General features: G+C 44.0%; 1 protein-coding gene across 3 annotated transcripts in view; it reads right to left on the bottom strand.

Moving 5' to 3' along the window:
- The window catches only part of LOC115208229 (helicase ARIP4), a 39154-nt gene continuing 16022 nt past the window's right edge, over positions 1–23132 (bottom strand). For all 3 annotated transcript variants that reach the window (XM_029776111.1, XM_029776112.1, XM_029776113.1), the window contains exons 7-22: positions 22591–22773; positions 22258–22391; positions 21869–22065; positions 20991–21333; positions 20339–20516; positions 19721–19951; positions 14589–14707; positions 14246–14370; positions 13517–13616; positions 12847–13052; positions 12137–12312; positions 11832–12028; positions 6970–7154; positions 6417–6506; positions 3231–3323; positions 1–2996 (exon numbers count right to left, since the gene is read on the bottom strand). In XM_029776111.1, coding sequence (XP_029631971.1) covers positions 2056–2996; positions 3231–3323; positions 6417–6506; positions 6970–7154; positions 11832–12028; positions 12137–12312; positions 12847–13052; positions 13517–13616; positions 14246–14370; positions 14589–14707; positions 19721–19951; positions 20339–20516; positions 20991–21333; positions 21869–22065; positions 22258–22391; positions 22591–22773 — 3498 coding nt within the window. In that variant the 3' untranslated portion in view covers positions 1–2055. The remainder of the gene's footprint in view (positions 2997–3230; positions 3324–6416; positions 6507–6969; positions 7155–11831; positions 12029–12136; positions 12313–12846; positions 13053–13516; positions 13617–14245; positions 14371–14588; positions 14708–19720; positions 19952–20338; positions 20517–20990; positions 21334–21868; positions 22066–22257; positions 22392–22590; positions 22774–23132) is intronic.

Genomic DNA, 23132 nt, shown 5'->3' with positions numbered 1-23132 from the left:
TTATTCCATGTCCAATTGCAGATTTTATTCCAGTGGAAAAACAGAACCTTGAGGCCCGATCCATTCCACTCACAATGATTTTGACATGACATCACAGACCGAGAAAGGTACTGACCAACCACGGAGAAACTTTTGACTACTTTAATACACTAAGTAAATGTCCAAATACTTATGTAAAAAAAAAAAAAAAAAAAAATACATATTCAAAATGGGGGGACTAGACACATAGTGCTTTCATTTCTAAATGGTAAACAGATACATTGCCTTCAGAAAATATTCACACCCCTTTGCTTTTTTCTACATTTTGTTGTTAGAGCCTGAAATGTCTTGAGTCAATAAGTATTCAACCCCTTTGCTAAAAAAAAGTACACATTGAATATCCCTTTGAGCATGGTGAAGTTATTAATTACACTTTGGATGGTATATCAATACACCCAGTCACTACAAAGATACAGGCGTCCTTCCTAACTCAGTTGCCAGAAAGGAAGGAAACCGCTCAGGGATTTTACCATGAGGCCAATAGTAACTTTAAAACCGTTACAGCCATAAGCCAATGGCTGTGATAGAAGAAAACTGAGGATGGACCAACAACATTGTAGTTACTCCATTATACTAACATAATTGACCACGGGAAAAGAAAGAAGCCTGTACATAAAAAAATATTCTACAACATGCATTTTGTTTGCAACAAGGCACTAAAGTAATTTCGTAAAAAATGTGGCAAAGCAATTAACCTTTTGTCCTGAATACAAAGTGTATTGTATAGGCAAATCCAATACAACAAATTACTGAGTACCACATGTTACAGGTATGCTTTTAAATCGATAAGGACTGGGGAGTTTTTCAGGATAAAAAAATAAACAGAATGGAGCTAAGTACAGGCAAAATCCTAGAGAAAAACCTGGTTCAGTCTGCTTTCCACCAGACACTGGGAGATGAAGCCACCTTTCAGCTAGACAATAACCTACAAAACAAGGCTAAATCTACACAAGTTGCTTTCCAAGAAGACTGTGAATGTTCCTGAGTGGCCAAGTTAGTTTTGACTTACATCTACTTGAATGATGAACAAATTTGGCAGAGCTTTTGAATTTTGAAAACAAATAAATAAACAATGGCCAAATGTTGCACAATCCAGGTGTGGAAAGCTCTTACAGACTTACCCAGAAAGACCCACAGCTGTAATCACTGCCTAAGGTGCTACTACAAAGTATTGATTCAGGGGTGTGAATACTTATGTAAATGAGATGTCTGTATTTCCTTTTCAGTACATTTCAAAACATGTTTTCACAAAAAATATTCAATCTATTTAGAATTCAGGCTGTAACACATCAACATGTGTAATAAGTCAAGAGGTGTGAATACTTTCTGAAGGCGCTGTATGTATGAAAATACACTCAAATAAGAGGTGATATTTTGTACTGTTGCCTCATGAAAAACTTGATCTCAAATTCAAAATGCTGGAGTATAGAGGCAAATGTAAAAATGTTAACTTCACTGTCCAAATAAATTTGTAGGGGAGTGTATATTGTCTTCTCATCCTTTCCAACTGGGTTTGCTACAATGTCTATCAAACAGCTAACGGCTCTAAAATCACGTTTTTTTATTTTGAATGCAAACGGTCCAACAGACGATCACACAGTACCATCTGATGTGAGCTCCGAGGAGACGTGTCCTGACAGGCCTCAGTAATCGTCACGGGGGTAAAATAACTGCACGGCCATGCTAGAAGACATAGCGGTAGAGGCAGTGCTTGGAAGCCCCATGTTCAACCAACTGGTCCCCTACAACAACAAGTCCATCCATTCCCATCCATGGTCTCTGGTGCTCAGCCTCACCAACCTCAGGGGCTCAGGCAAATCTTCAGTAAGATATTCAGCATAAGGATTTTGTTACTTTGTCTTGGTAAGCACATTGAGGTATGCCTCGTTCCCTCTCACTTGCCCGCTCATAGGAGTCTGTGTGTGTGTGTGGAGAGGGGCTAAGAGGGTTAGCTAGGTTAGGGCGGGGAGTTGTTTGTTTTTGCGACTTATCCCCTCAGGGTTAACGAATGCTGGCTCATTGTCCTGTTACCTCGATGACGTCATCGTCCGAGCTGCTGCCGCCGTTGTCCGTGGCCATGTGATGGGTGTCAGGCCGGCTCAGGGCTGCACCCAGGAGGCTGGAGGGGGAAGAGGGGTAGTGGGAGAGGAAGCTGGAGCTTCCTCCAGAGCTGGCTGGGCCTCCTCCCAGGGTGTTGGGGTACATCCTGGGATCAGGCAGCAGGGACTGACTGTAGTTCAGAGGGAAGCCTGGGGACAGAAGGTCGGCTACACTGGGATTCATCAGGTAGGGGGGCAGGGTGGTGGAGGCAGAGGACACAGGCATGGTGTTGGTGGAGGAGGTGGTGGAGGAGGAGGAGGGGAGGTGTCCATTGCTTCCTGTGGCCGAGGAGGCATGGTTGAGGAGGTCCGCCCCTGCCGAGGGGAACATGGCCTGCAGGTCTCCCAGAGTCTGTCCTGCTGACTGGAGGAAGGGGGACGAGGAATTGCCTCCCATCAGCAGCGGGTGGCTCATGTGTCCCTCCAGGGCCTGGTTCATGGGGGGGAAGCTGAGGCCGCCGCTTCCCAGGGAGAGGCCCGGGAAACCGGCTGCTGTCGAGCTGCGTTTGCCCCCCTGCTTGTGTCCACGGCTCTCGGCCATCTTGCGTTTGGAGCGTTGCAGAGCCTCGCTGATGCTCATTCCGACGTCCTCTCTGAACTGCCGGCTGTGGTCCGATTCTGTGGTCTGATTGTGCTGCTGCGTTCTTCCCCCTCCCCCTCTGTCCCCTGTAAACGTGTCCGATGGTGACGGCAGCTCATTGCCCACGGTGACGGTATCCGCGGTGACGGCGTAGCGGCTGAGCTCTCGTAGGATCTCGGGGGTGGAGGGCCACAAGGCGCTGTCGGGGGTCAGCCGTTGGCGCTCCGCGGGAGACGAACAGCCGTTACCGATGGCGTGAAGAAGGGAAACCTGGGAACCTGAGGAAAATAGAAGGTCAAAATGGAGAGTAACTATTCATTTTTCAAACAGTGCTACAACTAGATTCCCTTAAGTCCGCATCTTGATGAGGTCTCACTACTTGTGTCTCCCAGGGCTCGGCACTAGGTCCACTCTGGTTCTCTCTGTAGTCTGTACACCAAGTCACTTGGATCTATCATATCCTGTCAAATGGATTCCATATCAAATGTAATGTAATTTAACTTATAGTGCACCTCTGTTGGTAGCAGTTCCTCCCTGCACTGCTCTGCTGAGCTTCCCTGAGCGGATGGCAAAAATCCTGCCATCATTGGTCTTGATGTAGGTACCTGTGAGGAAGACTGGAGTTAATGGATGATAGTAAATCAAATCAAACTTTGTCATATGCACAGGATACAGCAAAGTTAACGCAGTGCAATTAAATGCTTACTTGCAAGCTCTCCTCTCACGAAAACAGCTAATAAAAGTATAAAAGGTATTCAGGCAAAAATTAGGTTAAAAGGAAGCACAAGTCAGTTTTGATACTTAGGTTAATGTACCGAGCCCTTTATCTAAATGAGCTAACTTGGAGAATTCAGGTGCCCATGTGGCTGTTGTAAACCACTCTCTAAGGTGTGTACAGTATTTGGATTAAAGTATGTAGAGAAATAATTTGACGACATGCAGGTAGATATGGGACCATAGCTTCTACAGTATACAGTGCATTCGGAAAGTATTCAAACCACATTACTCTATCAACATTTTGTTATTGTCACAGCCATACATTAAAATTATTCTTTTTTCCCCCCTCAACAATATACACACATTACCCCATAATGACAAAGCAAAAGCTTTTTTATTTTTTTTGCAAATGTATAAAAAAATAAACTGATCACATTTACAGAAGTATTTCAGACCCTTTACGCAGTACTTTGTTGAAGCACCTTTGGCAGCGATTACAGCCTCGAGCCTTCTTGGGTATGACGCTACAAGCTTGGCACACCTGTAATTCCGGAGTTTCTCCCATTCTTCTCTGCAAATCCTCTCAAGCCCTGTCAGGTTGGATGGGGAGCATCACTGCACAGCTATTTTCAGGTCTCTCCAGAGATGTTCGATCGGGTTCAAGTCCGGGCTCTGGCTGGGCCACTCAAGGACATTCAGAGACTTGTTCCGAAGCCACTCCCGCGTTGTCTTGGCTGTGTGCTTAGGGTCGTTGTTCTGTTGGAAGGTGAACCTTCTCCCCAGGCTGAGGTCCTGAGCGCTCTGGAGCAGGTTGTCATCAAGGATCTCTCTGTACTTTGCTCCGTTCATCTTTCCCTCGATCCTGACTAGTCTCCCAGTCCCTGCCGCTGAAAAACATCCCCACAGCATGATGCTGCCACCACCATGCTTCACTGTAGGGATGGTGCCAGGTTTCTTCCAGACATGACACTTGGCATTCAGGCCAAAGAGTTCAATCTTGGTTTCATCAGACCAGAGAGTCTTGTTTCTCATGGTCTGAGAGTCTTTAGAGGCTTTTTGGCTCCAAGCAGGCTGTCATGTGCCTTTTACTGAGAAGTGGCTTCCGTCTGGCCACTACCATAAAGGCCTAATTGGTGGAGTGCTGCAGAGATGGTTGTCCTTCTGGAAGGTTCTCCCATCTCCACAGAGGAACTCTGGAGCTCTCAGTGATCATCGGGTTCTTAGTCACCTCCTTCGCCAAGGCCCTGCTCCCTCGATTGCTCAGTTTGGCCGGGGGCCAGCTTTAGGATAAGTCTAGGTGGTTCCAAAATTCTTCCATTTAAATATGATGGAGGCCACTGTGTTCTTGGGGACCTTTCAATGCTGCAGACATGTTTTGGTACCCTTCCCCAGATCTGTGCCTTGACACAATCCTGTCTCGGAGCACTACAGACAATTCCTTCAATCTCATGGCTTGGTTTTTGCTCTGACATGCACTGTCAACCCCCGGGACCTTATATAGACAGGTGTGTGCCTTTCCAAATCATGTCCAATCAATTGAACTTACCACAAGTGGACTCCAATCAAGTTGTAGAAACATATCAAAGATGATCAATGGAAACAGGATGCACCTGACCTCAATTTCGAGTCTCATAGCAAAGGGTCTGAATACTGAATAAGGTATGTTTTTTATACATTTGCATACATTTCTAAAAACTTGTTTTCCCTTCGTCATTATGGGGGTATTATGTGTAGATTGATGAGGGAAAAAATGTATTTAATACATTTTAGATTAAGGCTGTAATGTAACAAAATGTGGAAAAAGAGAAGGGGTCTGAATACTTTCCGAATGCACTGTATACAGTGCCTTCAGAAAGTATTCATACCCCCTTGACATATTCCACATTTTGTTGTGTTACAGCCTGAATTCCAAATGTATTATTCAAAAAAAAAATCTCACCCATCGACACACAATACCCCATAATGACAAAGTCAAAACAGGTTTCTTCCAGACGGGACGCTTGGCATTCAGGCCAAAGAGTTCAATCTTGGTTTCATCAGACCAGAGAGTCTTGTTTCTCATGGTCTGAGAGTCTTTAGGGGCCTTTTGGTCCCATGTGGCTCAGTTGGTAGAGCATGGTGTTTGCAACGCCAGGGTTGTGGGTTCGATTCCCACGGGGGACCAGTACGAAAAAAAAATCTAAAAAAAAATATGTATGAAATGTATGCATTCACTACTGTAAGTCGCTCTGGATAAGAGTGTCTGCTAAATGACTAAAATGTAAATGTAAATGTAATGTTTTTATAAATTTTAGCAAATTTATTGAAAATGAAATACAGAAATACCTAATTTACTTAAGTATTCACACCCCTTTGCTATGATATACAAAATTGAGCACAGGTGCATCCAATTTCCTTTGATCATCCTTGAGATGTCAATACAACTTGATAGGAGTCCACCTGTGGCCAATTCAATTGTTTGGACATGAATTAGAAAGAAACACAGTTTCCCACAGTCGACAGTTAATGTCAGAGCAGAAACTATACCACGAAGTCCAAGGAACTGTCAGTAGATCTCCGAGATAGAATTGTGATGAGGCATATATCTGGGGAAGAGTATAAAACAATTTCTAGAGTGTTGAAAGTTTCCAAGAGCACAGTGGTCTCCATTGGCAAATGGAAAAAATATGGAAAAACCCAGACTCTGCCTAGAGCTGGCCGTCCGACCAACCTGAGCAACCGGGCAAGAAGGACCTCGTAGTCGCCGCTGAAGACGCACCTACAAAGTATTGACTCAGGGGTGTAAATATTTATGTAAATTTGATATTTCATTTTCAATAAAATGTGATAACATTTCTAAAAGCATGTTTTCACTTTGTCATTGTGTGTAGATGGGTGAGAAAATAATCTAATCAATTTTGAATTTAGGCTGTAACAAAATGTGGAATAAGTCAAGGGGTATGAATAATATCTGAAGGCTCTGTAGGCTGTGTTCTTGTTACCTTTTGACCCTTTGATCATGTGGATACTCTCTCCTGCACCGATACGGGCCTGGACATCAGTGGTGCTGTTGGCTCCTGGGATCACTATATCTGAGAGGTCAAAAACAAGGAGTTAAAGACATACTGTATGTCATTTTTTTAACTGAAATTATTCTAACCTAAAATTGCTTAAAGTTGGAATGGTCAACTTAACATAGCTGCATGACAACTGGCACCCTATTCCCTATGCTGGTCAAAAGTAGTGAACTATATAGGGAATAGGATGCTATTTGGGACATAGACCCTATAACACCGGTCTATCCTAATGCAGCCTCACAGCATTTCAGTTATTCCTTCAACTCTTAAACCTACCCTTGGGTCATGTTCAGTAGGCACAACGTGTAAGAAATTGCTCTGAAAAGGACAAACTAAATGTAATCCAATAAGAAATGCTCATTTCCATTTTGCTACAGTGTGCCCTAATGAACAGGACCATGGCAAGCGTATCAGTGTTTATCAACAACAATTCTATTAAATTCAAACTCTAATGTCCCCACAGGGAAATGTATTGTACCTGTGGTAGTGACGATCCTCTGGACGTAGACGCCAGCCTTCTGCAGGTAGTTGACGGGGAAGCCGACCCCGGAGCTGGAACCCGCCACACCCATGCCCGCCATGCGGGGCATCATGGGAATGGGGGTGGACTGGACGGGCCGGACGCTGGCCACGGGCTTCTCATCACCCCGAGCTATGGGACGCCTAGTGGATTCAAAACACACAAGGATGAGGATCATACACAGTCTGATGTGGTTCAGATGGCATGGTTGAATTTGGAGGCTAGAAGGGTGAATCTCATGAAACCAGTTTTAACCATGTCTGTAGAAAATACAGTTAAAAAACCATGATGCATCTGCAAAAATATACTATCGTTCTGAAGAGTAAGATGCATAGTTTGTCAAAGTGTCTTGTTTTTTTATACATGTTCTTTAGAATTTTGTAAACGTTCACCCCTAATTCTCATTACCGAAATGCGTCCGGATTAAATTCTCAGGTCATTTTATAAAAATGTACTTTAGAAAAAATTAACTTATTATAATAAAACACAATGTCGCTGTAGTATTTCCATAATTCATAACAACGGTAAACTAGCTGAAGTTTACATTGGACTACAAAAATGTATTACATAAAAACAGTGTCTGTGGACACTACCATAACACCTTTTCAAGTTCCTGTAAAAACTCAATCAGTTTTTAAACACAATTCTATTTACCCATGATGCATCATCTCGATGAGTAGTCCTTAGATGAGCGCAAGCTAAAAGGTGCTACAGAACAGCTTTCACATTTTGACAACTGACGCCGCTCTAGCGGGAGAAATCAATAGGTGAATATCACACCCAATCACAACACTGGCGGGTAAGTAATAGGGTCAAACACTATCATTCCACTATTAGCGCCAGATTATGGACATTTTCTGAAATGACACAATGCAAAACTTCTATGTGAAGCACCTTTAAGTTAATTTCTTTGCTTGTATGCCTTCAAAATGAGGTTCTTATTCTCAAACCATTACCTTACCAACATGGACGCATGAATGGGCTTTAGTGATGTGGTCAATTGTTTGCTGACTCATAACGGTTGTCTCCTATTATTTACAGATTTAGCTAAGGGCCTCATTACTATGACACTCGAAATTGAGCTCAGGTGCATCCTGTTTCCATTGATCATCTTTGAGATGTTTCTACAACTTGGAGTCCACTTGTGATAAATTCAATTGACCGGCACACACCTGTCTATGTAAAGGTCCCACAGTTGACAGTGCATGTCAGATCAAAAACAAAGCCACAAGGTCTAAGGAACTGCCGTAGAGCTCCGAGACAGGATTGTGTCGAGGCACAGATCTGGGGAAAGGTACCAAAGTATATCTGCAGCATTGAAAGGTCCCCAAGAACACAGTGGCCTCCATCCTTCAATGGAAGAAGTTTGGAACCACCACGACTCTTCCTAGAGATGGACGCCCAGCCAAACTGAGCAATCGAGGGAGAAGGGCCTTGGTCAGCGAGGTGACCAAAAACCCCATGGTCACTGACAGAGCTCCAGAGTTCCTCTGTGGAGAAGAGAGAACATTCCAGAAGGACAACCATCTCTGCAGCACTCCACCAATTAGGCCTTTATGGTAGTGCCAGACGGAAGCCACTCCTCAGTAAAATGCACATGACAACCTGCTTGGAGTTTGCCAAAAAGCCCCTAAAGACTCTCAGACCATGAGATCTGGTCTGATGAAACCAAGATTGAACTCTTTGGCCTGAATGCCAAGCGTCACATCTGGAAGAAACCTGGCACCATCCCTACGGTGAAGCATGGTGGTGGCAGCATCATGCTGTGGTGATGTTTTTCAGCGGCAGGGACTGGGAGACTAGTCAGTATCGAGGCAAAGATGAACAGAGCAAAGTACAGAGAGATCCTTGATGAAAACCTGCTCCGATCAAGACCAGACCTTAGACTGGGGCGCAGGTTCACCTTCCAATAGGACAACGACCCTAACCACACAGCCAAGACAACACAGGAGTGTCTTCGGGACAAGCCTCTGAATGTCCTTGAGTGGCTCAGTCAGAGCTCGGACTTGAACCCAATCGAACATCTCTGGAGAGACCTGAAAATGTCTGTGCAGCGACGCTCCCCATCCAACCGAACATAGCTTGAGAGGATCTGCAGAGAAGAATGGAAGAAACTCCCCAAATACAGGTGTGCCAAGCTTGTAGCGTCATACCCAAGAAGACTCGAGGCTGTAATCGCTGCCGAAGGTGCTTCAACAAAGTACTGGGTGAAGGGTCTGAATACTTATGTAAATGTGATATTAAATTTGCAAACATTTCTAAAAACCTGTTTTTTGCTTTGTCATTATGATTATTGTGAAAAAACTATTCAATCCATTTTAGAATAAGGCTGTAATAGAACAAAATGTGGAAAAAGTCAGGCTCAATTTTGTTTGGTATTCTTTGGATTTCATTTAGAGAAGCCCATGTTATCACACACACGAACCTGCAGCCACTAGCTAGCTTATCACTTGACATTTGAAGTTACCGCCGTTCTGCCCATGGAGCAGTGACAGTGTTTTATTGAGCAGCGACCAGTCTTTGACCATGGCCAATGACATACTATTTACTTTAAATCATGCTTAATCCTCTGAGTAAACCATCTAACTTTTAAACCATATACGATTCATAAACAATGAATGAAATAATTTTATGGGTGAACACCCTACAGAAAACCTAGATATTTTGACAAAAAAAGAAGATTCAGAAGATGACAGAAAACAAGATTCATTAAGGTAATGAGAAAATACATTTTAATAATTACATTTTAAATCTACGAATTATGATTGACTCAGGCTTTTTCATTAGGTGAGCAATGTTAAATTATTAGAAAATGGTTTCTTTACAACTTTTTGGGACTTTGAAAACGGTGGAAATTGTAAAATGCATAATATCTGATATATAAACATATTATTATTACGAAGTAGACAAATACAGATCCTAATTCAAGTGATCCAAGAGGAATTTGGTGATTTTTGTTGCCCAATGCCAGTTGTGACAATGATTTAAAGGGATCATTTGTTTGGATAGGTAGTAGTTTAGGCCTGCCAATTAGGCTTTGCACAACCCTATTGAAGTATTTGCAGGTGCTTCCACACAGGTGTGGGTCCTGAGTTAATTAAGCAATTAACATCCCATCATGCTTAGAGTCATGTATAAAAATACCCAGTTGCCCAATTTTTTTGGCCTACTATGGCTAGAAGAAGAGATCTCAGTGACATTAAAAGAGAGGTCTCAAATGAGCATAGGGGGTTTAAAGAGTGTGTTTGTGTCTCAGTCACCAGATCTCAACCCAATTGAACACTTACAGTTGAAGTCGGAAGTTTACATACACTTAGGTTGGGAGTCATTAAAACACGTTTTTCAACCACTCCACAAATTTCTTGTTAACAAACTATATCGTTTTGGCAAGTCGGTTAGGACATCTACTTTGTGCATGACAAGTCATTTTTCCCAACAATTGTTTACAGACAGATTATTTCACTTATAATTCACTGTATCACAATTCCAGTGGGTCAGAAGATGACATACACTAATGTAAATGTACTTTGGTGCGAAAAGTGCAAATCAATCCCAGAACAACAGCAAAGGACCTTGTGTAGATGCTGGAGGAAACAGGTACAAAAGTATCTATATCCACAGTAAAACGAGTCCTATATCGACATAACCTGAAAGGCCGCTCAGCAAGGAAGAAGCCACTGCTCCAAAACCGTCATAAAAAAGCCAGACTACGGTTTGCAACTGCACATGGGGACAAAGATGGTACTTTTTGGAGAAATGTCCTCTGGTCTGATGAAACAAAAATAGAACTGTTTGGCCATAATGACCATCGTTATGTTTGGAGGAAAAGGGGGAGGCTTGCAAGCCGAAGAACACCATCCCAACAGTGAAGCACAGGGGGTGGCAGCATCATGTTGTGGTTTGCTGCAGGAGGGACTGGTGCACTTCACAAAATAGATGGCATCATGAGGCAGGAAAATTATGTGGATATATTGAAGCAACATCAAGACATCAGTCGGGAAGTTAAAGCTTGGTCGCAAATGGGTCTTCCAAATGGACAATGACCCCAAGCATACTTCCAAAGTTGTGGCAAAATGGCTTAAGGACAACAAAGTCAAGGTATTGGAGTGGCCATCACAAAGCCCTGACCTTAATCCTACAGACAATTTGTGGGCAGAACTGAAAAAGCGAGTACGAGCCAGGAGGCCTACAAACCTGACTCAGTTACACCAGCCCTGTCAGGAGGAATGGGCCAAAATTAACCCAACTTATTGTGGGAAGCTGTGGAAGGCTACCCGAAACGTTTGACCTAAATTACAATTATTTAAGGCAATGCTAACAAATACTAATTGAGTGTATGTAAACTGACCCACTGGGAATGCGATGAAAGAAATAAAAGCTGAAATAAATCATTCTTCTCTGCTATTATTCTGACATTTCACATTCTTAAAATAAAGCGGTGATCCTAACTGACATAACACAGGGAATTTTTACTGGGATTAAATGTCAGGAATTGTGAAAAACTGAGATTAAATGTATTTGGCTAAGGTGTATGTAAACTTCCGACTTCAACTGTATGGAAGATTCTGGAGCGGAGACTGCGACAGCATTTTTCACCAAATTATGGAATTTCTTGTGGAAATATGGTGTCACATCCCTCCAATACAGTTCCAGACACTAGTAAAATCTATGCCAAGGAGCATTGAAGCTGTTCTGGCTCGTGGTGGCCCAATGCCCTACTAAGACACAATGTTGGTGTTTCCTTTATTTTGGCAGTCACCTACCTGTCTGTTAGTGCTGTGATAGCGCAGGTAAGAGAATGGAGAGAGATTGTCACTCACCAGTTGCGCTGGTTAAAGGCTGGGATGTTGATGAGGGTCTGGTCACTGGTTGGGTAGTAGTGGGCGTAGGAGGGGCGAGAGTAGGGCACGGAGGCACGCTTCTCGTCCTCGTAGCTTTTCTTAGCGGCTCTCTTCTCTGCTTTAGTGAGCTTGGACTCCTTCCGGTCCACCAGCAGAGACTCATGGTGGAAGGGTTCCTGGTGGGGTACAGATCAACAGGGTTAATTGATTGCGCGTGTGCCATAGTAATGATGTACAGCGATGAATGACAGTGTGTGTCTGTGAGAGAGAGTGAGTGTGTGTACCTTAGTGATGAGGTGGGGGTAGAGCTGACAGGCTTGGCTGATGACCGTCTCCATCTCTTTGTGGGGCTGGGGAGGAGCTTTGGTCGGGTCAGGCTCCTCCTCTGCAAAGTGCAGCAAAGACTCCACCTCCTTGCGGGTAAACGTCAGAACCGGGTTCAGGTCATCCACCACGCGGTCTGGACACAACCAATCACAGTGTGTTACTGACCATAGACACAACCAATCACAGTGTGTTATTGACCACTGAGACATAACCAATCAGTGTGTTACTGACCAACTATAAACTGGGTGGTTTGAGCCCTGAATTCTGATTGGCTGAAAGCCATGGTATATCAGACCGTATATCACGGGTATGACAAAACGTTTAGTTTTACTGCTCTAATTACGTTGGTAACCAGTTCATAATAGCAGTAAGGCTCTTCGGTGGGTTTGTGATATATGGCCAATATACCACGACTAAGGGCTGTGTCCAGGCACTCCGCGTTGCATCATGCAAAAGAACAGCCCTTAGCCATGGTATATTCGCCATATACCACACCTCCTCGGGCCCAATTGCTTAATTAGACTCTCCTGGGTTGTACTACGCCGTCATTCATAATTCAACTTCAAATTCTACACGCTGCCATTCATTCCGATTTAAGAATCTCAAATTAATCCAGCAATTTCCACACACACAGTCATATCGTGCATCACTGTGCCCTCCCTCTTACCAGACATGCCCTGTTTGGAAACCTGTCGGTCGTAAATCTTCTTCTCCAGGGTGAAGTCACAGACCAGGCGGTAGATGTGGCAGGGCTTCTTCTGGCCGTAGCGGTACACTCGACACACCGCCTGGGCGTCGTGACACGGGTTCCACGACGCATCAAACACCACCACCCGGTTGGCTCCGATCAGGTTCACCCCCAAGCAGCCCGCCCTGCAAGTCACACAACACAGGCTTATTGACAACATGCACAAGTGTGTGTGTTACCCTGTGTGTGTGTGTGTGTGTGTGTGTGTGTGTGTATATGCCTAAGTGAACGGCTGATCAAGTGTATGCAAAAGGAATTGTGTGTGAATAAATATCTGGTGTGGGCGAGTGTGTCTAATTGAGTGTATTTGTCTGCGTTTACACAGGCAGCCCAATTCTGATCGTTTGCCCAATTATAGGCAAACGAGCTGATCTGATTGGTCAAAAGACCAATTAGTGGAAAAATAATCAGAATTGGGCAGCCTGTGTTAACACAGCATTTGTTGTGTATTTGATTGAACAATATATAAGCATAGAAATAGAATTATTAGAAAGGGCAGAAGCCATCAGATCACAGCAATTTCACTTCTATGTGTATCAGTGTGTGTGTGTGTGTGTGTGTGTGTGTGTGTGTGTGTACAGTCTAGTACCTCGTTGACAGGAGGAAGACCCACGTGGAGGTGTTCTCTGGGTCGTTGAACTGGTTGATGAGTCTCTCTCGCTCTGAAGCAGACGTACTCCCATCCAACCCTGGGGGATGACAGACAAGACACATTCACCACATCAGCATCATGGGACGATACGAGTCAAATCGTCTTGAGTTCCAAATGGCACCCTATTTCCTTATGTAGGGCTCTGGTAAAAAGTAGTGCACTATGTAGGGAATAGGGTGCCATTTGGGATGCAAAAATACTTCACTAGTGGATCTAGTGTAGTGCGGTGGTAGTAGGGGGCCGTATGACTTCATAAAGAAAAAGAAAAACACCTGGGACGCTCAGATTCATTCATTGTTTTTTTCGGCTGAGATTATAACGAATGGACAGAGGTGACCTGACCCTAGATCAGCACTCCCCTTCTGAGATTATGAATATGGGCCCTGATGGTTGAGAAAATATCGAAGTGAGAGTGTAGATGAGTAAAGTTATCAGTTTGAAGCCAAGTACATGTCACAGGACAAAATTGCCGTGAAAACAACTCCGGTCTAATAGTCTGGAACAACAGAGTACGTTAGTGGGCATCTAAATTGGATCTGGGTTCCCAGCTGAGCCGACACAGAAAGAGAGTCAAAGGGTTGCCATGGGAATGACGACACTGACACCGTCCCGGGAGTAGTGGTTGCCATGGGGAACAGGGTCGTGTGAACGATGACGACGACTCACTGTAGTAGTTGATGTTGCGGACCCAGGTCTGGTTCTGGCCATGGTTGTCCGGGGAGACACGATCTGCTGGCATTGGCCGTCTGGTCAGGAAGTCTTCAATGACTGTCAGGGTGGACAAGCTCTGGCTGATGGACACACACACACGTTAAAAACACATTCAAGTCAGTTAACTACAACCATATGGATACTTCTAGATTAAAAAGCAAAAACACACATTTCCGTCCTCTGCAAGAAAAAGGTCAACAACGTTAGAGTATAAGACTATGCTCATAGAGAAAACACTTCATTCAAACCGATGATGTACATAAACACACTCCAAAAGAGCCGTAGGAATAAGTCCAACCTGAAGACCAGGATCTTGTCTCCTCTGATCACGCTCTCGTCGATCAGATGGAATAGCAGCAGCATCTTGGCGGAGTTCTCCAGAACTCCAGTCTGGTAGTTGCTCATGATGTCCTTGGCCTGAACAGAAATTGAACAGGACAAGAAGTGGGTGAGTGAAGCTGTCCATTTCTTTCACACCAAGGGAGGTCTAACACTTTACAATATAACGTTAGAATAGGGCTGTGGTCGGTCATGACATTGCCAGCCGGTGATTGTCAAGTAAATAACTACCGGTCTCACGGTAATTGACTGTTAATTAACATAAAAACATTTAGCATCTCCTGGCTTCCATGCATAGCCTACAAGCCAGTGATGCAGACCTTTGGAACATTACATTTTAAAATGTATAATAAATCCATATAATATAGACTACACCATCACAATAAATCAATGATTTATTTTAGACAGGTCTAAAGAAACATCATATGAAGACAATGTAGTCTATTTCAGAAGAACAGAATAGCAAACTGAGTTGTCCTTATGTTAGGCCCTGATCTGGCTATGCCATATGGCTGTGGGGTACACCAGTTCATTTAGCTGACAAGATTTGCTTAGAACTTCATGGCATTATTTTATATTATAGTATGAAGAATACAATTGAACATAGCTGAATAAAATGAAGGATCTTTTCTCCAAACAATTTGAGGGAGTGCGCACATACGGCTATTCTGTGTTGAGAGGTTAACAAAGACACAGGTACTCCAATATGCTTAATTTAGAGTTATTAATGTAACTTTAGTTGTGATTCAAACATTTGGCTATACGTTTTGATTTTTAATACATTCTAAGACTGCATGATGCAACTAATGATGATTTGAAAAAAGTAGCTTGAAAGGTATGAGCTCTGCTTTGTTTTTTTTGCGCAGGCTGTACACACTTCATCAGTCTCTCATTCACAATTTGACAAGTACTTGATAATGCCTCAACTTTCCCGGCTGCATCATCTTTGTGTGGCCGTAATGCCACCCAAAAAAATCCATGCCTTTTGCAGCCAGAGGCCATTGTGCCCTTGGGCTGAATATAATAATTATAATTTACTTTTCCCCACGGCGTGTCGAAGCACCTCTCTCACGCACATGGCTCTCAGTCACGTGATCGGGTCTCTCTCACAGGCTACAAGTGAAGACCGACACGTCGGAGACGCAACTGCGCTCGTCCTTATCCAATTCCGAGGTGCATATTGAAGATATTGGAAGAACTGTCCACATTTACCAAAAAGATGAGTAGGCCTAACGAACAGCAAAAGCACAAGCCTATGACACTCTATTATCCCCCATAGTACAGAAGTTGACCTATTCTGTGCGAGAAATAAATATTCCAAACAGTCTGGGACAGTTGTGGGATACGATAGATCCCAATTAATACAATCACTATCATAAAAAATAACTTTTAAGCAATGAGCCTGATGCAACAGATGAAAACGTTTAGCTTAAAATGTTGATAAACTATTAGGCTATTTCTTCACATTGTAAGCACATCAATGCGCACACGGCAGTAGGCTACAAGCGCAAATGTTCCGTTAGCAGGAAAACACCATTCTCAAAAGTGCACACAAATACGATTACGTATGTAATACTTTTATTAAAAGGTGCATTTTTATGGTGAAAATGATCATCCCCAAATTTGAAACCAGTGGTGTAAAGTACTTAAGTAAAAATACTTTAAAAGTACTACTTAAGTCGTATTTCTATTTTTGACAACTTTTACATTTAATTCACTAGATTCCCAAAGAAAATAAATGTACTTTTTACTCCATACATTCCCTGACACCCAAAAGTACTCGTTACATTTTGAATGCTTAGTAGGTCAGGAAAATGGTCCAATTCACACACTTATCAAGAGAACATCCCTGGTCATCCCTACTGCCTCTGATCTGGTGGACTCAATTTACAAATGAAGCATTTGTGTTATGTCGTTGTTGGAGTGTGCCTCTGGCTATCCGTAAATTAAAAAAACAAGAAAATGGTGCTGTCTGGTTTGCTTAATATAAGGAATTTGAAATGATTTACACTTTTACTTGTGATACTTAACATTTAAAACCAAATACTTTTAGACTTTTACTCAAGTGATATTTTACTGGGTGACTTTCACTTGAGTCATTTTCTATTAAGGCATCTTTGCTTTTACTCAAGTAATGACAATAGGGTACTTTTTCCACCACTGCTTGAAACTCAAATCACTGCATATGGTTCCTCCTTCAAAAGTTGCAGCGTACTGCGGCGCAGCTTGCATGGTGCCGCAGAATTCTATGGCACGTCATTTAAGTGTGAACCACTGTTACCATTAATGCTAGTTAGTGCTAGTTTGACCACCAGAGGGGATCTTTGAGAAGCATTTGGTAGCCTTCAATAAATGGCTGTACTAAAGATTGCAGGCACGCGGGAGACCGGGGTTCAATTCCCCGACGGGGAGGAAGGAGTAGGCTGTCCTTGTAAATAAGAACAAATTCTTAACGGACTTGCCTAGTTAAATAAATCCTATTGCTTCGAACTTCAATATGCTCTATAATAAATAAGACCTACACCACTTTTAACAGCACATTACTCAACACTAGTGAGACTTATGTCGCATACGGTAGGCCTACAGTATATCGAAAAACATGACGTGACTCTCGGCCAATAATTACATATAGAGGATATTTCTGTAATTCAGGGATATTTATTCCCATAGTTATTCGTTATGGATCCATAACTAAAAAAACATCGACATTTTGAAAGAGTATTTTTATAATTTTATTAATGAATGCATAAAGATGCCATTATTAGTTACATTGTTTTAGTTTGAACCTGTAGACTGGCACTAAGAACAGAACAGCGGGAACGTTTCACTAGTCAGCACCATTATTAGTGCAATGCACCTTAAAGTGTGGCAGGATGGGGCCACGGTTATTGAACCAGCATCTGTAGAAACACAGCTTACTGTGGCTGTCCTTGTAGAAACTGTGCAGTGTCCTTGTAGAAACTATGCAGTGTCCTAGACCATTGCACCACTCAGGCGGTGTACAACGTGAACAATCGGGAGTGACGGTGCTACAGTAAGAGCAAAATAATCCTAACAAAATAAAAGAATAAAAATCTTAATGTAACAACAGTTTTATTAAGCAATATTGAAGTCGTGCACAATTATCAGTTTCTATTTAGGTTTATGTCGCCCATTCTTTGTCAGTTAGAGACACAGTAGGACCCAAAAGCATAATCAGTGCTCTAACTCCCCCTTGCGCTGGTCTGGAGCAATGAAGTGGTGACGCAGGGTACCGTACTAAACCACAAATTACCTCTAAGTCCCGGGGTGTAAACTCGCAACTTTTAAAAAGGAGGAACCACTGTATGCCAGTGACACGGAACCCAAACTAGCTGCGCGCGTGCGCCATCGTGCGCTATCGTGCATAAATTTATTTCGTCCCCCTACACCAAACGCGATCACAACACGCAGGTTAAAATATCAAAACAAACTCTGAACCAATGACATTAATTTGGGGACAGGTTGAAAAGCATTAAACATGTATGGCAATTTAGCTAGTTAGCTTGCATTTGCTAGCTAATTTGTCCTATTTAGCTAGCTTGCTGTTGCTAGCTAATTTGTCCTGGGATATAAACATTGAGTTGTTATTTTACCTGAAATGCATAAGGTCCTCTACTCCGACAATTAATCCACACATAAAACGGTCAACTGAATCGTTTCTAGCCATCTCTCCTCCTTCCAGGCTTTTTCATCTTTGAACTTATATGGTGATCGGCATCTAAACTTTCATAGTATTACCATGACGACCGGCAAAACAGTTTGTCTTTCAATCACCCACGTGGGTATAACCAATGAAGAGATGGCACGTGGGTACCTGCTTCTATAAACCAATGAGGAGATGGGAGAGGCAGGACTTTCAGCGCGATCTGCGTCAGAAATAGGAGTTCTATTTTAGCCCTTGGCATCGCAGACGCTCGTTGGCGCGCGCGAGCAGTGTGGGTGCAATAATTGAATAACATGGATTTCTAAATGTATTTTGCGACGCTCGTGCACGCGACGTGTCCGGTCAGCATGTTAGGCTCTATACCCGTTAAGAAGTTATTTGGCCACTTTAGTTGTGATACAAACCTGATCAAAACATATAGGCCTATGGGTTAGGCTACATGAGGTGTGCGACTATGATTTGAAAAAGGTCGCAAAAAAAAAGAAGCATGCACTGTTTGCCTTAAGCTGGGCATCATTCAAAATTGATCATATTTAATTCACAAGTGATAGGCTAATATTGTCACTCATCACACTATTCTTGATTTAATCTTGTCTTTACATATACTAAATAATATATGTGTGAAATTTGTTTGGATTTAGAATGTCTCATTATCATGCACCGGTCTCGAAACAGGGGCAGCGGGAAAAAAAAAGGAATCTATGCACTTAAATAGCAAATGGAGGACACTTCTCCCATGGTTCATTTTCATGCCATACTGGTAGGCTATACTCCTGTTTTAAAGAGAAGCAATGTGCTTAATATTAGGAAGGTTGACAAATAAATATTAGTAGGCCTAAAGTATAGAAAGCTGATGGGATCCTCCTCTTTTTAAGAGGCCATCCCTCAGTTTTCTCCCACAATTACATAGCCTATAGAAATGTTGCGCAACATGAGCCCTCATGAAGTGTTTGATTAGATATTTGAGAACATTTGCATTGATGTCAGAGTGATTAGAGGGACAATAGAGTGCTGAGTACCAGGCAGTTAGCAAGTTTGGTAGGCTACTAATGACCATCAGCAGCATCAGAGCTTGGAACAGCCTAATTACCGTGACTAAACGGTCACATGGAATTTGACTGCCATCATGACTCGTGACCGCTGGTGTGTCGTAAATACAGTCAACGTAACAGCCCTACGTTAGAATCCCCACAGTAGAAATTCATGCAATAATTTTGCAATAATTTTACAATAATGGTGTTATTTTACATTTTTCCCAACACTAAGGTAGCCTGGTTTAACTAGACTGAGCACAGCAACGTTCGGTGTGGTTTGACCAGGCTAACTCAGGAGAAGTACCTGCCAAATTCCAACCAACCAGCAGGTGGGTGGGGAGGACAGAGACAGAGAGAGGGGTCAAGGCGTACCCATTCGTAGGTGATGACTTGATTGGCTCTCTCCTGGATGGGGTTGAGCGGGGGCAGGGTGACGTTGGACCGGCTGTTGGCCGAGTCGGCCGCTTTGGTCTTCAGGCCAGCGCCAGGGGCGGGGCAGCGGGGGTTGGCGGCCGCCGTGATGTCATCCAAGTCCAAATCCTGCTCGTTGGCCAGGTTCTCTTTCTGAAGGGTCTCATAGAGCACGTCAGGGTGGTTCCAGATCTAAACACACACACACACGATTAATGAACAGACTCCAATAATGTTATTCTGGTCCAGGTGTCAAGATTAGGCTGATTAGCCTGACTGCTTAAAGGGACAGTTCACCCAAATTACATATTGGTTTCCTTATCCTGTAAGCAGTCTATGGACAAGCTATGACAGCAATCCATACTTCGGTTTTATTTACCTGGCCACTGTCTCCAAATGCTAACTTTTTAGAATTTGTAGCACAAATCCAATGCAAGACAATGTCCCCAGTATTAGCATTTGTCCCTGCGTTTCATCTCCAAATCATCAGAAATTGTGTAGCTGCTGATGCCTGGCTCTCTGTATCTGTCTGTCTGCATGCCTAACCCCACAGCACCAGTGAAGCCATCTCAGACTAACCTTGCAGCAGACGCAGAAGGCCTTGAGCGGGTTGAGGCCCAGCCAGCCGCTGTTGCCTGCCTCTCTGAAGCGGTCCATAAACTCAGCGTAAAGGGCCCTCTGCAGGGGCGACAGGCGCACCATGATCACGTGCTCGTCCTTGGAGGGCAGCTGGTCCCTCAGAACGTCGTGGCCTCGCCTGGGACAGACACGGAGGAAACAATGCGCAAAGATCAGCTTATTACTAGAACGTATACCTAGACAATTCAAAGAGCTATAGGAGAGAGTAGGGGCTAGGGGTTGATTTGGGATTGGGGATGATGCCTGGGTCACCCAAAATCTTCTCCCTAAACACCAGCAAGACTGTTCTCTGCTCTTTAGTAATGCGATAATGGGTCGTATATGTATGTATGGATGTAGCAGAGCCAGAGAACTGACTTAGGATCAGCTTTGCCTTTTACGTCACAACAAACAAGATTACATAAAACAGATGATCCTAGACCAGCACTGCTACTTTGAGATGCTCGATACATACGGCTACAGGACAACTTGAGATCAGGATTTTGGCTAAGTCAGGGGATAGGTTTGTTTCAATAATATGTGAATGGAGGATAATGTGAGCCAAGTTGGAATTCTTGATTAAGTCAGGAGAAATCCTATTCGTGGCTCTTACCTCTGGACGAACCCCTCCAGCAGGCTATGCAGCACGTGGCTTCTGTATCTCATCAACCTGGCGTCCTGTGGCGTGCTGTCCACACACTGCCCATTCAGAATGGGCCTCTCGAACATGTTACTGAACTCCTGCCTGGTGCCCAGGAAGTCAGGCCTGACAAAGTCCACCATGCACCAGTACTCTATCAGGTTGTTCTGGAGGGGGTAGCCTGTTAGGACCACGCGGCGCCTGGAGCGAATGTTCTTCAGGGCCTGCGAGGTGCTGGCGTGGTAGTTCTTGATGCGGTGGCCCTCGTCACAGATCACCACGTCTGGACCGGGCCTGGCCAGCGCCTTCTCGATACCTGGGTGGGTAGGTGGAGAGGAGGAGTAGAGAAAGCGCAAAACACAGGTTGAGGAAATGTACGGAGGAGCAGAGAGAGTGTGTGTGTGTGTGTGGTGTGTGAGAAAGGAGAGAGTAAAACACAGCTTACGGGAATGCCTGATGAATAAATCAAATAACACCGTTCTCTAATCTACTATCAGTAGTGATTAATACCATCATTTTCATTCACTATGATGTCATTGATGTGCAGGCAATACATCAGCCTTGGCATTTGAATAATGGTAATTTATGCAGATTTTGATAACGCATTATTCCCCAACATCAACTCACTATACTGTATTGTTTCATCGTTATACTGGTATGCAATTTTTCATTTTCAATGGATCAGGGGTCTCATGTAGGAGTTCTGATCTAGGATCAGATTTGCCTTCTAGATCACTATGAATAATATTAGATGGACAGGTGGGACCTGATCCTAGATCAGCACTCCTACTCAGACTACTACGGCCCTAGATCACCTACAGCTGGCCCTGCAGCGACCTCTAACCCCTGACCTTTCATGAGCTCCTGCTGCCGGTCCTCTTCGTCCAGGTCGATGATGACGGGTCCCTGGGGCTTCTTGGACTTCCTCTTCCTGCCCGTCACAAAGCTCTTCTTTAGGGACAACAAGCGGTACATCTCATAACCCATCAGGAGCACGCCCCCGTCACGTGACCAGTCCTCCACTACCTTAGCCCGGGCCACCGTGGTTCTGTAAGGCGCACACACATACACACACACACACCAGTCAAAATTGGTAAACACGCACACATACTAGTTAGTGCGTTTTGTGTTATGGATATAACACACACACACACACACACACACACACACACACACACACACACACACACACAAACACGTTAGATACTATACAAACACGTTACTATATAATGGTACGTACTTGTGCTCGTCATTGAGGATGTGGACTCTGAAGGTGCGTCCTGCGACTGTGGCAGGGTCACTATCAGGGGGCAGGGCCTCTTGTGATGGGAGCCACAGGTTAAACTCTGCCAACCAGTTCTGGAGTGTGTTCACCTGAGGGAGAGAGAGAGAAAAAAGCTAGATAGATATATGCATACACACACACACACACACACACAAGACAGACAGCTATACCAACAGACAGGGGAGATGCACAGAGAGCAGAGGGAGAGAGAAAGGAAGAGAGACAAAGAGAAACACACACACTCACTCAAACCACACACCCAACCACTCTCCCTATCGGTAAACTCACAGGGACGATGGCCAGTACGGTGTGGGCCTCGGTGTGTCGCAGCAGGATGTCTATGAAGGAGATGACCTGCAGGGTCTTTCCCAGGCCCATGCTGTGGGCCAGGATACAGCCAAACCCGCTGCTGCCCTTGTAGCGCTCCAGAGACTCCACCAGGTTGTCATAGAGGAACCGGATCCCACCAACCTGGGAGGGAGGGAAAGGAGGAGAGAGAGAGATGGAAAGCAAAGGGTGAGAGGGAGAGGTGAATCAAGAGCCGAGTGAAGAGGAGATTGGCGATGGAAAAAGTGAATGGTGTCAGGTCTGAACTATCTTCATACGTGTACGGTAGAGTACACCTTGGCCTCCGCGTCTTACGGTGCAAGGTAAGGGCTAACAGGCATGCTACACTGGCCGCGTTACTTTTGCAGAGCGGGAGACGCTCCCCCCAAAAACTGGCAATGAAGCCTAAGCGTAAAATTACACCAGTTATTTTTTTCACGAATTCGATATTTGGCTCACGCCCGACACCACCTTGACAAAGTGGTTCACGCTCTGCTCCCGCT

This window comes from Salmo trutta, chromosome 14, assembly GCF_901001165.1.
Source record: "Salmo trutta chromosome 14, fSalTru1.1, whole genome shotgun sequence".
Taxonomy (NCBI): domain Eukaryota; kingdom Metazoa; phylum Chordata; class Actinopteri; order Salmoniformes; family Salmonidae; genus Salmo; species Salmo trutta.
This window is presented reverse-complemented; position numbering and strand designations above follow the sequence as displayed.